Below are 18,655 nucleotides of genomic sequence, written 5' to 3'. Positions count from 1 at the left end.
TGGTCAGTGTGTGTCATAGTGACCAGTCATTCCCAGTCTTTCTGCTGTTAGGGTCAGTTTGCATATTACCCTTTTACTATATAGGATAGAGGCCTGGTGCACGGGTGGGGGCCGGCTGGTTTGCCCTGAAGGGTGTCCCAGATCAGGGTGGGGGTCCCGCTTGGGTGCCTGGCCAGCCTGGATGAGGGGATGATGGCTGTTTGCAGCTGGTCATACCCCCTTCAGGGTGGGGGTCCCCACTGGGGTGCCTGGCCAGTCTGGGTGAGGGGCTGAGGGCCGTTTTCAGGCTGGCGGGTGACTAAAGCTCCCAACCTCTCCTTTTTTTCTTCTTTTATTTTCTTCTGGGATTTATTTACCTTCTATGGCTGTCACTGGAGCTGAGAGCCGGCTTTAGCTCTGAGGCTCGGCTCTAGCTCTGAGACCTCGGCAGCTGAAAGCAGGTATCTGGGCTTTGTTTAGCTTCTATAATTGAAACACTGTTGCAACTCCAGCTCTGAGGCCCGGCTGGCTGAAAGCAGGTTTCTGGGGATTGTTTAATTGCAACTATAATTGCAACATAGTTGCTTAGAGTGCAGCTCAGAGCTGGGCAGTGGCAGGCGGGGAACCTTGGCTTCCTCCGTCACTGGAGCAAGCAAGCCTCCTGTTCGCTTCAGCTGCCTGGCTGCCGGCTGCCATCTTGGTTGGCAGTTAATTTGCATATCGCCCTGATTAGCCAATGGGAAGCGTGTCAGAGGTATGGTTAATTACCATGTTTGTCTATTATTAGATAGGATGTATATAATTGCTGAAGAACTCACAAATATTAAGACCTTTATAATCTAAAACCTAGCCTCACAGAGCCTGGAATTTCAGGAAACAAATAAACCCCAGAGTTTACATAGGTGGAATAACTAATAGAATCTTCCCCAACTCCTCCCAAAAATAACCCTGGGATTTCTATTAAGGACTAGATTCTCAGTTTAAGGCACTGAGAAGAACATCTACCACATACCTCCCATCCACATGGGACTAAAGAGAATGGTATTCTCTAGGGGCTGAAAACCTCAGGGGGATAAAATTTCCTGAGAATTTGTAACCATGAGCTGGCTCTCACTGGGATTTATAGCCCAAATTTATATTATGTGGGTAATCAAAAAAAGCTCCAAGCCCTGGATTCTGTCTAAAGTAGCACTACACTAGTAGTGTCATGGTCACCAGGTGCCTGGAAGGAAGTATATTCATCAAAGGCATGAAATAGTTGAATAATTTTCTAAAGAAAGATCAGCTCCCATAATAACAATAACGAAAAATAAATTACTAGGCACATGAGTGAGAATTCACAGAAAAAACAAACAGGAGAAAGAGACCCACAAAAAATTAAATATTAGAATTGTAATACAAAGACTATAAAACTATTTTTAGTATGTTTAAAGCAATAAAAGACCAGGGTGAAAATACTCACAGGAATTATCAAACTATAAATATTTACCACAAAGACTTGAGAAAGTACCAAGTAAAATTTCTAGTACTTAGAAATTTTTGAATTGAAATATAAAACTCTGGATAGGTCAAATAGCAGATTAGATACAGCTGTAAAGAGAATTAGTAATAGACAAGATAGGAAATAAAAAGTAATCTAGAATGAGGCCCAAGGAGACAAAGGTATAAAAAATATGAGAGAGCTTATGAAATTTGGGAAAAAGAGTGAGAAAGTCTAACAAATATGTAATTAGTGCCTTGGGATTAGGCAGAAACAGGACATGGAAATTAAAGAGATGATAACTAAGGGTTTCCGACAACTGAAAAAGGCATCAATCCCCTATTCAAAAAGCCCAAACAAATCCCAAGAAGGGTGACCGAAGACATTCACACCTAGGGTGTAATGGTGAAAATGGAGAACACTGAAGACAAAGTTCTTTTATAAAAATAAGTAGGAGGCAAAAGAAGACATTTTCAAAGAAGCAAAACTTAAACAGTTGACAGTAAGAGTAGAAGTTAAAAGACACTAAAATCAACATGCTAGAAGAATATTGTAAACTCAGAGTTACCCAGCAAAAATATGTTTTAAGAAACAAACAAAAACTAAGAGTTTTTCCACAGATAGTCCCTAACTAAAGCGAAGTCTATAGGATGAACTTCAAGAAAAAATAAAATGATTCCCAAAAGGAAATATGAGAAATAAAAAGACAAAAAAAGCATAGCCCAGCTGATGTGACTCAGTGGTTGAGTATCAACCCATGAACCAGGAGGTCACAGTTCAATGCAAGGTCAGGGCACATGACCAGGTTGTGGGCTCCATCCCCAGTAGGGGGTGTGCAGGAGGCAGCCAATCAATGATCCTCTCTCATCACTGAAGTTTCTATCCCTCTCCCCTTCCTCTCTCTGAAATCAGTAAAAACATATTTTTAAAAAAGGAAAAGAAAAACACAAATAAAAATTAAATATGCAGAGTGTCCCCTGAAAATGTATACACACTTTGAAAAATTATAAAGGCAGTGTTTAGTAAAATGCATTTTATTTTCAAAATGTAATAGAATCTATATTCTGTGTATACATTTTTTGGGGGACATCCTGTATATAATAATGATGTCCTAAAGTGTTAAAAAGGTACTTTAGTTCAGTTGGTTGGGTATTATTCTTTGCACTGAAGGGTTGCTGGTTTGATTCCTCGTTGGGGCACATGCCTGAGTTACAGGCTTAATCCCCAGTGCGGGGTGGGGGGAGGCAGCCAATGGATGTTTCACTCTGACATTGATGTTTCTCTCTCCCTTCCTCTCTCTCTAACAATCAGTTTAAAATTTTTTAAAAAATACATTAATAATATAACAATCAAGAAGGAGGAATAAAAAGTGTTATAGCATTTTAAGGTCTTCATATTTTTCAGAAAAAGAGTAAAAGCTAATAAATATTGCAATCTCTATAGTAACCACTAAAAGAACAGAAACAGAATATGTAACCTAAAAATTATTAAAAGGGGAAACTGGAATAAGAGAACAGTCAAAAAGCAAGAAAGAAAGTAGAGAAAAAGAAGCAAGTTAAATTGGAGATGCCTATTAGATACAAAAGAGAAATAAGTAGGCAGTTGAATAAACAGGTTTGAAGTTCAGGGAAGAAGTCCCATGTAGAGATATAAATTTGGAAGTCATCAGTATAAAGGTGGGATTTCAATCCATGAGATTAGATGAGATCACTCTGGAAGTGAGTGCAGAATGCTCTGGGGCACTCCAACCCTTGCAGTGGTTCTCAACCTTCCTAATGCTGCGACCCTTTAATACAGTTCCTCATGTTGTGGTGACCCCCAACCATAAAATTATTTTCGTTGCTACTTCATAACTGTAATTTTGCTACTGTTATGAATCGTAATGTAAATATCTGTTATGCAGGATGTATTTTCATTGTTACAAATTGAACATAATTAAAGCATAGTGATTAATCACAAAAACAATATGTAATTATATATGTGTTTTCCAATGGTCTTAGGTGACCCCTGTCAAAGGGTCATTCGACCCCCAAAGGGGTCGCGACCCACAGGTTGAGAACCGCTGCTATAAAGGAGATATATATATATTAGACTTTGCAGCCATATGGTCTCTGTTACGACCACTCAACTCTGCAATTGTAGCTGGAAAGCAGGTATAGACAATATGTAAACAAATGAGCGTGGCTGTGTTCCAATAAAACTTTATTTGTCAACATGAAATTTGACTTTCATGTAATTTTCTTTTTTAATCCTCACCCCAGGATATGTTCATTGATTTGAGAGAGAAAGGTGAGAGAGAGAGAGACAGAGAGAGGGAAATATCAATAGGTTGCCTCCTTTATGTGCCCTGACCGGGGGATTGAACCTGAAGAAACCTAGGTATGTGCCCTGACAGGGAATTGAACTGGCAACCTTTGGGTATAGAGGGGACAACACCCAAACCAATTGAGCCACCTGGCCAGGGCTCCTGTAATTTTCATAGGTCATGAAATGTTATTTTTTAAAATATATTTTATTGATTTTTTACAGAGAGGAAGGGAGAGGGAAAGAGAGTTAGAAACATCGATGAGAGAGAAACATTGACAAGCTGCCTCCTGCACACCCTCTACTGGGGATGTGCCCGCAACCAAGGTACATGCCCTTGACCAGAATCAAACCTGGGACCCTTGAGTCCGCAGGCCGATGCTCTATCCACTAAGCCAAATCCGTTAGGGCAACCTTTGGTATTTTTTAATGCCATTGGTATTTTGATACGGATTGCATTGAATCTATAGATTTTTTTGTGTAGTATGGACATTTTAATGATATTAATTCTACCAATCCATGAACACAATACTAGTATATCCTTCCACTTGTTTATATCTTCCTCTATCTCTTCTTTCAGTGTCCTATAGTTTTCCAAGTACAGGTCTTTTTCCTACTTGGTTAAGTTTATTCCTAAGTATTTTATTTTTTTGGTGCAATGGTAAATGAGATTTTTTAAAAGTTTCTCTTTCTGAGAGTTCATTATTGGTGTATAAAAATGCCATCAATTTCTGGGTGATAATTTTGTATCCTACTAGAATGCTGAATTAATTTATTAAATCTAGTAGTTTTTGGTGGTCTTTAGCATTTTCTATGTACAATATTATATCATTTGCAAATAGTAACAGTTTTACTTTCTACTTGCCAATTTGGATGCCTTTTATTTTTTTTCTTGTCTGATCACTGTTGCTAGGACTTCCAGTACTATATCGAACAGGAGTGGTGAGAGTGGGCATCCCTGTCTTGTTCCTGTTCTTAGGGGAAGTGGTTTTAGTTTTTGCCCATTGAGTATGATCTTGGCTGTAGATTTGTCACATATGGTTTTTATTATGTTGAGGGATGATCCCTCTATTCCAGTGGTTCTCAACCTTCCTCATGCCGCGACCCTTTAATACAGTTCCTCATGTTGTGGTGACCCCCAACCATAAAATTATTTTCGTTGCTACTTCATAACTGTAATTTTGCTACTGTTATGAATCATAAATATCTGATATGCAGGATGTATTTTCATTGTTACAAATTGAACTTATGTTTTTTCCGATGGTCTTAGGCACCCCCGGTGAAAGGGTCGTTCGACCTCCAAAGGGGTTGCGACCCACAGGTTGAGAACTGCTGCTCTATTCCCACTTTGCTGAGAGTTTTTATAAAATGTCAGTGTTGGATTCTGTTGAGCGCTTTTTCTGTGTCTATTAATATAATCCTGTGATTTTTCTTTAAGTTTATGTGATGTAGCACATTTGTTGATTTTCAGATATTGTACCAGCCTTGCATCCCTGGAATAAATCCCACTTGAGCATGGTGTATGATCTTTTTAATATATTGCTGGATCCAATTTGCTAATATTTTATTGAGGATTTTAGCATCTATGTTCATCAGGGATATTGGCCTAAATTTTCTTTGTAGCATCTTTATCTGTTTTTAGAATTAGGTAATGCTGGCCTTGTAAAAAGAGCTTGGAAGTGTTCCTCTTGTATTTTTTGGAATAGTTTGAGGAGGATAGGTGTTAGTTCTTCTTTGAATGTTTGATAAAATTCCCCTGTGAAGCTGTCCAGACCCGGGCTTTTGTTTGCTGGGAGGTTTTTCATTACTGCTTCTATTTCATCAGTTGTTATCGGCCTATTCAGGTTTTCTGCTTCTTCCTGATTCCGTTTTGGGAGATTGTATTTTTCTAGGGATTTGTCCACTTCATCCAGGTTGTCCAGCTTGTTGGCATATAGTTGTTAATAGTACTTTCTTACAATCCTTTTAATTTCTGTGGTGTCAGTTGTTACTTTACCTTTCATGTCTGATTTTGTTTGGGTCCTCTTTCTTTTTTCCTTGATGAGTCTGGATAAAGATTCATTAGTCTTGCCATAACTGGTTTGGCTCAGTGGAGAGAGCGTTTGCCTGCGGACTGAAGGGTCCTGGGTTCGATTCCAGTCGGGGGCATGTACCTTGGTTGTGGGCACATCCCAGTAGGGGGTAGTTGCTCATAGTATTATTTCCTAATCCTTTGTATTTCTGTGGGATTGGTTGTTACTTCACCTCTTTCATATATGATTTTGTTTATTTGGGTCCTCTCTCTTTGCTTCTTGGTGAGCCTGGCTAGATGTTCATCAATCTTGCTTTTCCTTTCAAAGAACCAGCTCTTGGTTTTGTTGATCTTTATATTGTTGTTTTTTTGTTTGTTTGTTTGTTTTGCTTTATTTTGGTATCTATGTAATTTATTTCCACTCTGATCTTTATTATATCCTTCCTTCTTCTTACTCTGGGCTTTTCTAATTTTTAAATTGTAGGGTTAAATAACTTATTACAAAATTTTGTTTTTTTAGGTAGGCCTATAGTGCTATGGACTTCCCTCTCAGGACTGCTTTCACTGTATCCCATAGATTTCCGTGGTGTGTTTCTTTGTTTTTGTTTTTGTACATGTTCGTTTGTTTCCAGGAAGTTTTTTATTTCTTTCTTGATCTCATTGGTAACCCACTATTTATGTAATAACATGCTATTTAACCTTCATGTGTTTGAATGTTTTGGGGTGTTTTTATTGTAGTTGATTTCTAGTTTCATGCCATTGTGATCCGAGAAGATGCTGGATATAATTTGAATGCTCTTGAATTTGTAGAGACTTACTTTGTATCCTAACATGTGTTGTATGTCCCCTGTGCACTTGAGAGAAGAATGTATATTCTGTAGCTTTGGGTTGAAATGTTCTGTACATGTCAATTAAATCCAGGAGATATAGTGTGTCATTTAGGGTTGTTTCCTGTTTGCTTTTTTTGTCTAGAAGAGTGGTTGGCAAACCGCAGCTTGCGAGCCACATGCGGCTCTTTGGCCCCTTGAGTGTGGCTCTTCCACAAAATACCACGTGCGGGCGCGCAAATACAGTGCAATTGAAACTTCATGGCCCATGCGCAGAAGTCGGTTTTCGGCCTGGGCGAGTCTATTTTGAAGCAGTGGCGTTAGAAGAAGTGGGGGGTGTCGGTTGGGCGGTCGGTCGGTCGGGCATCGGGGAGACACGGTGCAGGCGGGCCGCGGGATATGCAGCGCGGGGGAGGCACGCGTGATTCATGCATGAGTTGAGTGAGCCAGTCAGTCAGCAGTCGCATTGTGCACTGGTTAGTGCTAGTCGCATCCGCAAATTGCGCGCTGGTGACAAAAGATAGACGAAACAAGTATACAAGACGAGTGTGGATGGGAGAGTTGGAAGGGGTCAACCTCAGTGAACGTACCTCAATCAGATTGAGGATGTTTTTAGCAAAGGCCAGCTTAGGAGTACCCTAATTAAGGTAATAACAATGTACCTACCTATATAGTTTAAGTTTAAAAAATTTGGCTCTCAAAAGAAATTTCAATCGTCGTACTGTTGATATTTGACTCTGTTGACTAATGAGTTTGCCGACCACTGGTCTAGAAGATCTATTCAGTGATGTCAGTATACAGTATACAATAGCCAAAAGGTAAAAACAATCAAAGTGTCTATGAATTGATAAATGGATAAAATAAAAAGTGATACATACATACATATAAGGAATTTATTAAGACAGAAAAGGGAATAAAGTTCTGATTCATGTTACAACCTGGATAAACCTAATAAAATCTTATGCAAAATGAAATAATCCAGACATAAATGGACAAATATCGCATGAATCCACCTATATAAGTTACCTAAATTAGGCAAATACATAGAGACAGGAAATAGTTTAGAGATTATCAGGGGTTGGGTTAGGGAGAATGAGGAATTATTGCTCAATGATTACACAGGGGCAATAAAAACACTTTGGATATAGATACTGGTAATGTTTGCATAATGTAATTAATGCCACAAAATTGTATACTTAACGTGATTAAAATGGCAAATTTTGTGTTATATATTTTTTACAATTTCAAAATTAGTAATGCAATATATAAAAAACATTGAATTATATACTTTAAATAGGTGAATTGTATTGGTTGTAAATTATATTTCAAACTGTTTCAAATAAATAAAAAATACAGTATTAAAAAATCAATTGTATGTGTACAGTAGTAATGAGTAAACAAAAATGAAATTAAGAAAACAATTTCAGTTACACCAGCATCAAAATAATAAAGTGAGGCCCTGGCCGGGCTCAGCTGATGACAGCGTCGTCCAAACATCAAGATTATGGAGTGACCCCCAGTCAGGGCACATACAAGCAGCAACCAATGAAGGCATGATTAGGGAGAAAAACAAATCGATGTTTTTCTCTCTCTCTCTCTCTTTCTCTCCCTTCCTCTGTTTCTAAAAATCAATCAATAAAAAAATAATAAAATTTAGGAATGAGTTGAACAAAAAGCTTTTACTCTGAATACTACAGAACCCTATTGAAAGGAATTAAATTAGTACTAAATTAATAGAAAAACAAGCTATGATCATGGCCAGAAGACTGGAAAGGTGGAAAAATTTCCAAAATTTATAGACTCAATATATCTTCAAAATTTCCAATGACATTTTTGCAGAAATTGACAGGCAGATCCTAAAATTTGCCTGGAAATCTAAGGAATGCAGAACAGCTAGAACAATCTTTTAAAAAGTAACAAAATGGAGAACTCACACTTCCCAGTTTCACAACTAACTTAACAGTTTCAGTAGATACGATAGTGTGTGGTAGTGGAAGTCTAGACATAGATGAGGGGAATATAACTGAGTCCAGACACAAGCTTTCACATAAACAGACTGCTGGGATAATTTACTGCAGAAAAAAGACTTTCCAACAGATTGTCACAGCAAAACATAAATAAATCTTAACACAGACTTACACTCTAACAAAAATTACCTCAAAGTGATGATCCATTTTGTAAATCACAAAACTATAAAAAAGCCTATAAGCCCTGGCTGGTGTGCTCAATGGTTAGAGCACCGTCCAGTGCATGGAAGGGTCACGGATTCCATTCCTGTTCAAGGACATGTACCTGGGTTGCGGGTTTGCTCCCGGGCGCATGCAGGAGGCAACCAGTCATTGTGTGTCTCTCTCACATTGATGTTTCTCTCTCTTCTCTTTCTCTCTCTCCCTCCCTCTCTCCGTCCCTCCTCACTCTCTCTGAAAAGCAATGGAAAAGTGTCCTCGGGTGAGGACTAACAACAACAAAGCCTGTAACAAAACATAGGTGATCATCTTGGGTTTGGTGATGAGTCATTAGGTATAACTCAAAAGCACAACCCATGAAAGAAAAAACCTGATGTTGTAATTTATTAAAATAAAAAACTTCTGCTCTTCAGAAGATAAGCCAGAGACAGTGAGCAAATATTTGCAAAACGCATCTGAAGGAGGACTGATATACAAAATATATAAAGTACTCTCTTCAAACACAATCAGAAAACAAACAATATATAAAAAAACAATATAAAAATGGCCAAGGAACATATAAAATGCTTAACATCATATATCATTAGGGAACTACAAATAGAATCAGTGAGATGCCACTACACACCTATTAAAATGGATGAACTACAAATCAAGGACAACACTAAACGTTGGCCAATGTGAGCAACAGAAACTCCTTACTGCTGGTGGGAACGCAAAATGGGGCCGTCACTTTGGAAGGCAGTTTCTTTTCACCTTATGACCCACAGTCCGGTTTTTACCCAACTGACTTGAAAATTTATTTCCACACAAGAACCTGCATGCAAATGTTTATAACAGCTTTATTCATAATAGTCGATACCTGGAAGCTGTAGGTCCTTTAATAGGGAAATGAATAAACAAATGGTTGCATAGTCTCACTCAGCAGTAAAAGGAAATTATAATACATAAAACAAATGTTTGAATCTCAGGTTATGTTGAGTATAAAAGCCAGACACAAATAAGTATTGATGGGATAATTCCATTTACATGAAGTGCAAGGGCAGACAAACCCATGAGAGACCAGTGTTGTTGCCCTTGGGTGGGGCAGAGGTGTACTGACTACAAAGGGGCACTTCCTGGAGTTTTGGTGATGTCATGCGTCTTCACGCAGATGTTGGCTATGGGTATATATATTTGTCAAAATACATAAAATGGTATACTTAAGACTTAGGTATTTTACTTCATGCAATATTATACCACAATAAAATTGGTTACTTAAAAAATGTCAAGATACTGGCTATTTTGGAGGGTCACAGGGGTTGTGATTGGGGTAGAGCAGTTTCAGGGCTTCTGAGGTGACTAATGTTGGCTGCTAAAAGACACCTGTGGTTAATTGGGCTCAAATTTGTAGCCAGATCTGGCAGCCATTGTTTACAGCGGTCCCTCGCCCAGGCTGCATTCTAGGGAAAACCCAGACTGGGCTGCCAGCCTCCTGGCCTCCTGCACGTGCTCCTGCGCTAGGAGTTGACCCTTAGAAAGCAGTCCCTAGGATAGAATTTGACCAGTAGAACTTGGTCTTCCCTGTCCAATTGGAGCTGCACAGCTATATCCTTATTTGCATCTTCACCATCCAATCAGAGCAGTTCCATCCTACCAATCAGGGCAGTGCTATTTGGATTAATCAAGCTGTGAAGACTTGGAGTCCTCATTTGCATAGAAGTGGGCCAATCAGGGATGGGGGCAGGCACTCTGTGCTAGGTAAGTCAGCTTCACCTGCGTCTCAGCAGAGCACACTTCCAGTTCTGGCTGAACTGGGCATGCCCCTGGGTGCTGGCGCTGTCCCACCTGCGTGGGCGGGGCTGGCTCACTGGAGCTAAACTGTGACCCTCCCCACCTTGGGCCCCTGGCCAGGCTGCTCCCCTGAGCTGCCCCACAGCCCTCCTACTAAACAGTGTGCTAATCCACAGTTAAGCCATTTTCACTGGAGTCTCCAATCACCACCCCCAAACTGGGGACTCCTCAGTACTGCATCGGCAACGGTGGCTTTCCATGGACAACAGCAAAATTCTATGCCTTACCTTGGGGAGTAATTTCAAAATTGTTCTTTTAAGAATTTATGAAGCTATACATTTGTTTCATTTAGTTTTGTGGATCTGTGCTATATGACAAAAAAGTACGGAAAATGCCTTTCAAAGGTGTCAATTTCACCCTGGGCTCGGCTGGGTCAGATAGCCTCCAAATAACTTTTAAACTCTAAGTGGTGTCTACATTACTCTGACAAAGTAGCTGAAAATGAAATAGCATTTTAAAAATGAGCTTCTGAAATTTCTAGGTTTAAAAAAAATACGATTTTCTAATCCAAGCAGATGGATTAACACGTTTTTCCAGGTTTATTTTTCTTTTTCACTATAAACAGATGCCAAATCCAAGTCTTATCTCAAATACATTTCCAATTCTTTCTAATCTTCAAATAAGTATTTGAATTGTAGTTTTCTGGACCAACAGCCCTTAATATCTGGACTTCTCAGCACTACCTCCTGGTCATAAATTCCTGGAGAGCACAACTAACAGAATCACCAACTAAAAGCTTAGCTGGTGGCTACCATGAAGGAAGCTGCAGAGGATGTCGATGTTACTTTTGAAGATCAACAAAAGGTAAACAAGTCTGCACAGAATACAAGTGGAATCAGAGCTGAAGGGAGAAACAGATGCAAAAAAGATACAACCCCAAACGTGGAAGGTGCTTCTGAGGACATCCTGCAATGCTCAATGCCATCTGACCACATTGGGGGCTTCACAGCCATTCTCTAAAACAAGCACAAGAAATGTTAGAAATGCAAAGAAAAATGTTCAAGAACCTGACCGCCTTAGAACCCAGCTCAGCGGGTGTTGCAGTTTTGAAAGTTCAGTTTATATGAAAAATTTGGGGAACAACATAGACCTTGCAGCTTATGAAAGTTAAACATTTTGCCTGGCTGGTGTGGCTCAGGGGTTGAGCGTTGACCTATGAACCAGGTTATGGTTCAATCCCATCAGGGCACATGCCCAGGGTGGCGGGCTCAATCCCCAATAGGGGGTGTGCAGGAGGCAGCTGATCAATGATTCTCATTATTGATGTTTCAATCTCTCCCTCTCTGAAATCAATTAAAAAATAAATATGTATAAAAAGTTAAATATTTTATAATACTTAAAAAACTTGCTTAACAAACTTGAATATTGTTTAAATGATTTCTCTTCTTCAAAGGATACGAAGGCAAAGTTTTCTTTTGTAAAACAATTTTCATTTATTTTAATGGAAACCTGCCTATTTTCATGTCTTGCTTATTTATTTTATATTTTAAGACTATTCATCTGTGTATTTTGCATAATGATTATATGAAGTATAGGGGTTTTAAGTCATACTATTAAAATCAGTTAAGGAAAAAAAAAGGCTGTATGCAAGTCCTAGCTGGTTTGGCTCAGCAGTTAGATCGACAGCCCTCAGACCAAAGGGTTGTGGGTTCGATTCTTGGTCAAGGGCACATATTCCCGTTACCGGCTTGATCCTTGGCCCGGGTCTGGGTGCATGTGGAAGGTAACCAATTGATGTGTCTCTCATAGATGTTTCTCTTTCCCTTCCTCCTCCCTCCCTTCCACTTTCTCTAAAAGTCAATAGGAAAATAACCTTGGGTGAGGGTTAAAACAGAGCAGAATGCGTGGACGGCTGTATCTGCAATGACCACCACCGCCACCAGAGTGCCTTTCACTGGTGACGGGGAACCAAGCTGTGGGACAGCCATACGATGGAATGCTCGCTAATCAGCAATAAAAAGCAATGATCAACGTCACCTCAATAAATTTAATTAAAAAAAGCAATGAACTCTTGAAACTAGCAACATGAATATAACTCAGTATAGCTTTCCATTACACTGTGTAAAAAAAGCCAGACTACTTCCCATAAAAAATAATATACTGGATGATCCCATTCATACATCCCAGAAAATGCACACGAGAGCGACAGAAAGCACATTAGCCGAAATTGGGGAGGCAGTTAAGGGCAAGAGAGAGAAGTCACAGGTACAAGGAAACTTATGGGTCTCATAGACAAGTTGACTATTTTGCTTTTGGTGCTTTCATGGGTATAAACAAATATCAAACTGAATTTCATACTTTAAAATGTTTAGTTTATTGTATACCAGTTAGTTTTCAACAAAACTGTTTAATAATGTTGTGCACAAAGGCAAGATGCACCCCCGCTCTCCCAACTTCTGACTGTGCTCCCTCAAAAGGTGGAGGCAAACCGACACTTGTTCTACCTGCGCTGACAGCGAGGCCTGCGCTGCCGGGCGTCCTTTGACAGGTCACCTAAGTCTTGTTTAAATGAAGGGGCTGATCCTTTGGAGAACAGGCTTGTGAAGCAGGGTCCCTAATACCCGAGACTGCCCTTCACTGGCCAGCACCCCCACCAGCCACAGGGCAATGTGCACGGAGCGGAGCCAAGCCGGGGAGCGCTCCTCAGCAGGCACACCAGCCGGTGGCATAACAAGCAGCAGTGTTTTCCACGTGGGCTCCACGCCCCACGGAGCCCCAGGGGGAGCAGCTCGCCTGCTCCAAGGACTTCTTCCCAAGGGCGTGCAGGCCTGCGTCCGAACCAGAAGCCAAAAGCTTCTCCTTCAGCCCTCCCCAGGTGAGACCTTCCCACTCCAGGTCTAGGAAGGCTGCTCAGGGAGGCCTGGGCAGCATCGGCACCGACGGTCTCAAGTCTGCTGAGATCAGGGCACAGGGAGGAGTGCCAGCCCCAAGGTGGCAACTGGAACTACAGGTGTAGCCAGCAGAACCCCCGGCTGGGCAGGAGACAGGGTGCTGGTGCGCAGGGAGGCCTGGGCTACCGCACCCGTCGAGCTAGTTACCAGGAAGCAGGTAACTATGACCACAAGACCAGGGGGTCAGCATTGCCAGTGGCGTTCAGCACAGCACTGACTCTAAAACCACTCAGATGCTCATGTACAAAACTCCGCGAGTCCTTTATTGACCTTGGGAGATGTGTGGTACATACAGCTGATGGCGTCACACCGGCCGCAGCAGCACAGACAACCAAGAGCCACTTCAGAACGGGGACCTCAGGGCCATTCGTGGTGCTGCCTGCTCCGAGCCTCCACAAAACCCAATGGACACACGCAGGACAGACAATAGAATAGTTTCACTTTGAAATGGTTCTTAAAAATGACAATAATTGATAGTTCAAACCCCTTAGAGTGTGAGATGTGCCGTTCTCAGTGCCATGGCGCAGCTGAGAAAGGTGGACAGAATCAAGACAGCGGGAGGGGGGCTTCTGTGTGGATGAGAACAGCGGTCCAGGGGCTACTCCCAGCCCAGGCTCAGCACGGGCCGACAGGACTCATCAGGTAAACAGTTTTAAACCGGAAAGCTGACAAATCCAGCCATCACCGTCCACTGATTCCAGTAGGCAGCCCCTGGGCCCAGGAGTCCCTGATGACAGTGCACTGAGGAGTCAGCTCAGCTCTGATCCTCCGTGACACTGATGCCAGGGCTGGGCGTTAAGGAACGCTTCCTTTATTTCAATGTTCCACTTGGAAGATAACCAAACCCTCCGCCGCCCCGCATCTTTCTTCATAAACTCCGTCTCCACAGCCCTGACTCCTGGGTCTAGACTTTTTCCTTTCGCTTCAGTTTCGATACCTTCTTGACAGTCCCATTCTTGTTGAGAAGCTTCAGGACACGGTCTATATGATCTAGAACCTTCAGCATGGAGTCTCTGGCCTCGCTGATCTGATCCATCACCAGCTTACACCTCTGCATGTTCCCCTGGAACAAAAGACAGGCCACTGTGAGTCAGTCATCGTGAGGTGCCTCGGCTTTAAAGAACGTCTCCATCTGTGGACTGAGACACTTTGAGGCTTTCACACAGAAAATGTTTGAGTGTTTCTTGGTAATGCAGGCTGAAGTGAATAAGCTTTTGATAAACAAAGGAGTGGCTGTAGGAGAGAAAGGGAGAAGCAAGCGGGTGAGGAGGAAGGAAGAGCTCGCTCCCACCTGGATGAGCTCGTTGATGCGGTGCAGGTCGTCGTCCGTCGCCGCTTTCTTCTTGGGGATGATCCCTTCCTGGAGGGTGGTGAGCCTTTCATAAACGTCGTGCTCTAGATTCGTCTGCAACACACAAGGCGGTGACAGTGGGACCTCAGAAATGCTTTTGTCTGAAAAGCTCAAGGAACACCACCAAGGCAAATAAACCACCTTGAACCACCTTTTTAAACTGGTGTGAGCTGTTCTCTCAATGACGAAAGTGATCAGTAACAACTTACAATACAATCTGCTGTAATTCAGAGTCCATATTCAAGGGTAATTTTTTTTGGTTAATCCTCGCCCAGGGATATTTTCCCCATTGATTTTTTGAGAGAGTGTGGAAGGGAGGAGGAGAGACAGAGAGAAACACTGATGTGAGAGACACATTGATTGGTTGCCTCTGCACAGGGATCAAGCCTGCAACAGAGGTATGTGCCCTTGACCCAAATCGAACCCGGGACCCTTCAGTCCAAAGGCTCATGCTCTATCCACTGAACCAAACTGGCTAGGGTAAGGATAACTTTAAAAAATATATATTTTTTTATTGATTTCAGAGAAGGAAGGAGAAAGAGATAGAAACATCAATAAGAGAGAATCATTGATTGGCTGCCTCCTGCACGCCCCCCACGGAGGATCGAGCCCCAAACCCGGGCATGTGCCCTGACTGGGAATCAAACTGTGACCTCCTGGTTTGTAGGTCACCGCTCACTCACTGAGCCCCGTGGGCTGGGCAAGGATTAAACACTGCCCTGGATAAACTCCTCTGGGAAACAAGTCCACATGGTGCACAGACACGTGCTTCTCTGTGAAGTAAGAACTAGCCCCGCCCCATTCACACACAAAACCACAGTCGGGTCCCAGCTACTCCAGCGATGGTGAGACTCCTGAGGCGGTTGCTTCCCTGCGCCCTTCCCTCGCTGGTGAAGAGGAGACCCCCGCCCCAGGGTTCTGGAAATGGCTGAAACCGCGACCCTCACCAACACTGGACAGATGGGATCAAGAGCAGTTTACTAGCCAATACACTCCCAGCCCAGGGGGAGGACACTGCACCTCGCGGGGCCCCAGGGCCAGGAGGGTTGTCCTCAGGACCCAGTGCGCACGCAGCGGCTGCAGCAGGCAGGCTCTGTAGTGTCAGAGGGGGAGGGAGCCAGGGCTCCCACAGGGCAGTGAGCAGTGGGGACCGTGCCTAGTGGCCGGGGAAGAGCAGAGCGGGGAGGGTGCACAGTGGGCCGTCTGAGGCCGTTTCAGGTCACTGAGCTGAACTGCAGGTCTCACACCAGAGGTGCACATAGGCTTTGGTTCTGCGAACCAGAACTAAGATATAGTTAGATCATAATTACACGTATGAAGCAGACACAGGAATGGGCACGCCCTACCAATTATCTCAGCGCCATGCGATTGAGGATGCTTTGGATCGCTCAGGAGAACCTCGGCGGGAACGCGCACCTGCAGCACCGCGCCTTCCTCGCGGGCCCAGCCCCACCCCCACCTACCAGCTGTAGCAACTGGGCAGCACAGAGGTGGACTTTCCAGCCTTGGGCACGACAGGACACTCCCTTTTGGCTGGCGATTTCCTGCAGCATGGCTTTCTTCTCCTCTGGAACATGAAAAAACAGAGCACAATCAATTTCCAGAAAGTAAAATCCTTAAGTGCAACTATTCTATCAAGAATTTCCTTGGGGGAGGGTTAGAGATCACCCAAAGGACTTGTATGCATGCAACTAGCAGAACCAAAGGACACAGACACTGGGTGGTGGGGGCTTGCCCTTGGGGATGGGAGCTGGGGGGGGGGGGGGGGGGGGGGGGGGGGGTCAATGGGAAGAAAAAAAAAGACATATGTAAAACTTTAGACAATAAGAAACAAAAGAATTCCTTTACTTAAATGTCTTTAAATATAAATCCTTTGCATTTAAGCCATTAGGAATAGAGGTCACAACATGAGTAAAAGCTCTTTGTCCATCACTAAGAATGCTTGAAAGACAGGCTCTGCTGATCTAGTGAGTTCAAAAGACGGCAAGTTATTATTCTACTTTCTTAAAAGAGGGAAATGGTCCTCAGTGGGCAGAAGCCTCGCTCATGTGTGATGCTCGCAAGCAGGTGGGGAGCTGGGCAAGACGTCCTCAGAGGCTCCACAGTGCTACCAGGTCTTGAAGAAATCACAGGAATCAAATCTGTATAACATTTAAATTTGGGTAGAAAAGTCCAGTAATCAGAATTGTGTAGTATGACAAAAAGTGTTTTTTTTAAATTTAAAAATTATTTTAAAAATTCTTAAAAAAAACCAAACACCCACTATGTATTTGTCAAAACCCAAAGAATGCACACCACGAGCACTGAGCCCTGATGCACACAGTGAGCTGTGGTGACGACGGTGCCAGTGCAGGCCCCTCCGGCGAGCTGACGACGGTGCCAGTGCAGGCCCCTCCGGCGAGCTGACGACGGTGCCAGTGCAGGCCCGTCTGGTGAGCTGACGACGGTGCCAGTGCAGGCCCGCCTGGTGAGCTGTGGTGATGACGGTGCCCACGGTGGGGCTGTTAGTGGGAGGCTCTGCGTGGGGGGCAGGGGTGCATGGGAAATCTCTGCACTTTCTGTTTTTGTTGTGAACCTAAAACGGCTCTAGAAAGTTCATCAATTAAAAAAAACCCAAAACCCTACGTAGCAGGCAAATATTAGCGTGAATATGATTAAACAATTTTTAAACTTTTTGGGGTAATTGTAGATTCACATGCAGCTGTACGGAGTAACAGAGATACTGTGTCGTCTCACCCAGTTTCCCCCAATGCTTCGGAATTACTCAAAAGAATACTGTGCTGCAGTTTTGTACACCACAACCACAACGCTGACACAGAACTGACCCGATAGGCACCACATTTTAGATGTGCTTATGGATCCCACTGTAAGCGTTTACATACATTTTCAGTTTGAAATAAAGACTCACAAGAAATTGCAGAGACAGTAGAGATATATTTGATAAGGGACTTTTAGGTAGAACACACGAAGAATTACAACTCAGCAATAAAATGACAAACCAATTAAAAAGGGCAAAAACAGAAGAGAAAAATCAAGATGGCGGCATAGGTAAACATCGGAGATTGCTGCCTCGCACAACCACTTCAAGAATACAACTAAAAGACAAAACACATCATCCACAGAACCACAGGAAGACTGTCTGAGTGGAAATTCTACAACTAGAAGGAAAGAGAAAAGCATACCGAGACTCAGAGGAGGTGTGGTGCGGAAGTAAAATACAGAGGTACAGAGGCGCATGCGGAGAGGGTTGGCGGCTGAGGACACGGTTGTCTTTTTCAATCGGTAGGGAGTCTCAAGCTCTGAGCTCCAGTTCCCGGCGAGTCTCTGGGGACCCAGACTCATACGGGAGAAACTGGACTGTCTGGCATCGGTCGGAACTCGAGGACAGCTTTCTCTCAGAGGTGCTTGCAGCGATTACCGGGACACTGAGAAGCGGGGTCTCTGAGGGCAGCCATAGCTGCTTGCTCTGCCCTGTTGATCCCCTGGGACCCCCGCCCCACCCAAGCTGTGCGCCGGCTTTTGCATATGAAAGGCCTGGCCCTTTGCAATCTGAAAATTACTTAACAAACTGCAGCTGGCCCAAGGCCCCAGGGCAACTTGCATTGCTTCACAGCTGAGCTCCTGCTGGGTAGCCTCAGGCAGAGGCTAGATTAGCACCTCCTTAGAGATCCAGGAGCCAGTGTACCCAGTGGTCAGAGTGGGACCATCCAGATTACAACTTCTCAGATTCATAAAGGACACACTCAGGGGGCAGACTCAGTGAGCACCAAAGCCCCACTGAAGCAAGTCTTGCCCC

At 43.1% G+C, this 18,655-nt stretch overlaps 1 protein-coding gene across 3 annotated transcripts in view; it reads right to left on the bottom strand.

The window, feature by feature from the left end:
* Window positions 1-12,910: 12,910 nt before the first annotated feature.
* Window positions 12,911-18,655, bottom strand: part of SAP130 (Sin3A-associated protein, 130kDa) — a 102,068-nt gene continuing 96,323 nt past the window's right edge. For 2 of the 3 annotated variants that reach the window (XM_014550401.1, XM_014550404.1), the window contains 3 exons: window positions 16,323-16,426; window positions 14,800-14,913; window positions 12,911-14,571 (listed from right to left, as the gene is read on the bottom strand). In XM_014550401.1, coding sequence (XP_014405887.1) covers window positions 14,413-14,571; window positions 14,800-14,913; window positions 16,323-16,426 — 377 coding nt within the window. In that variant the 3' untranslated portion in view covers window positions 12,911-14,412. Of the gene's footprint in view, window positions 14,572-14,799; window positions 14,914-16,322; window positions 16,427-16,683; window positions 17,001-18,655 lie in introns of those variants that run through there. The other variant, XM_014550402.1, reaches the window with a different exon arrangement.

The sequence above is a fragment of the Myotis brandtii genome, unplaced genomic scaffold (genome assembly GCF_000412655.1).
Source record: "Myotis brandtii unplaced genomic scaffold, ASM41265v1 scaffold600, whole genome shotgun sequence".
In the NCBI taxonomy this organism is placed as follows: Eukaryota; Metazoa; Chordata; class Mammalia; order Chiroptera; family Vespertilionidae; genus Myotis; species Myotis brandtii.
The sequence above is the reverse complement of the archived record's forward strand: the minus strand, read 5'-3'. Positions and strand labels throughout refer to the sequence as shown.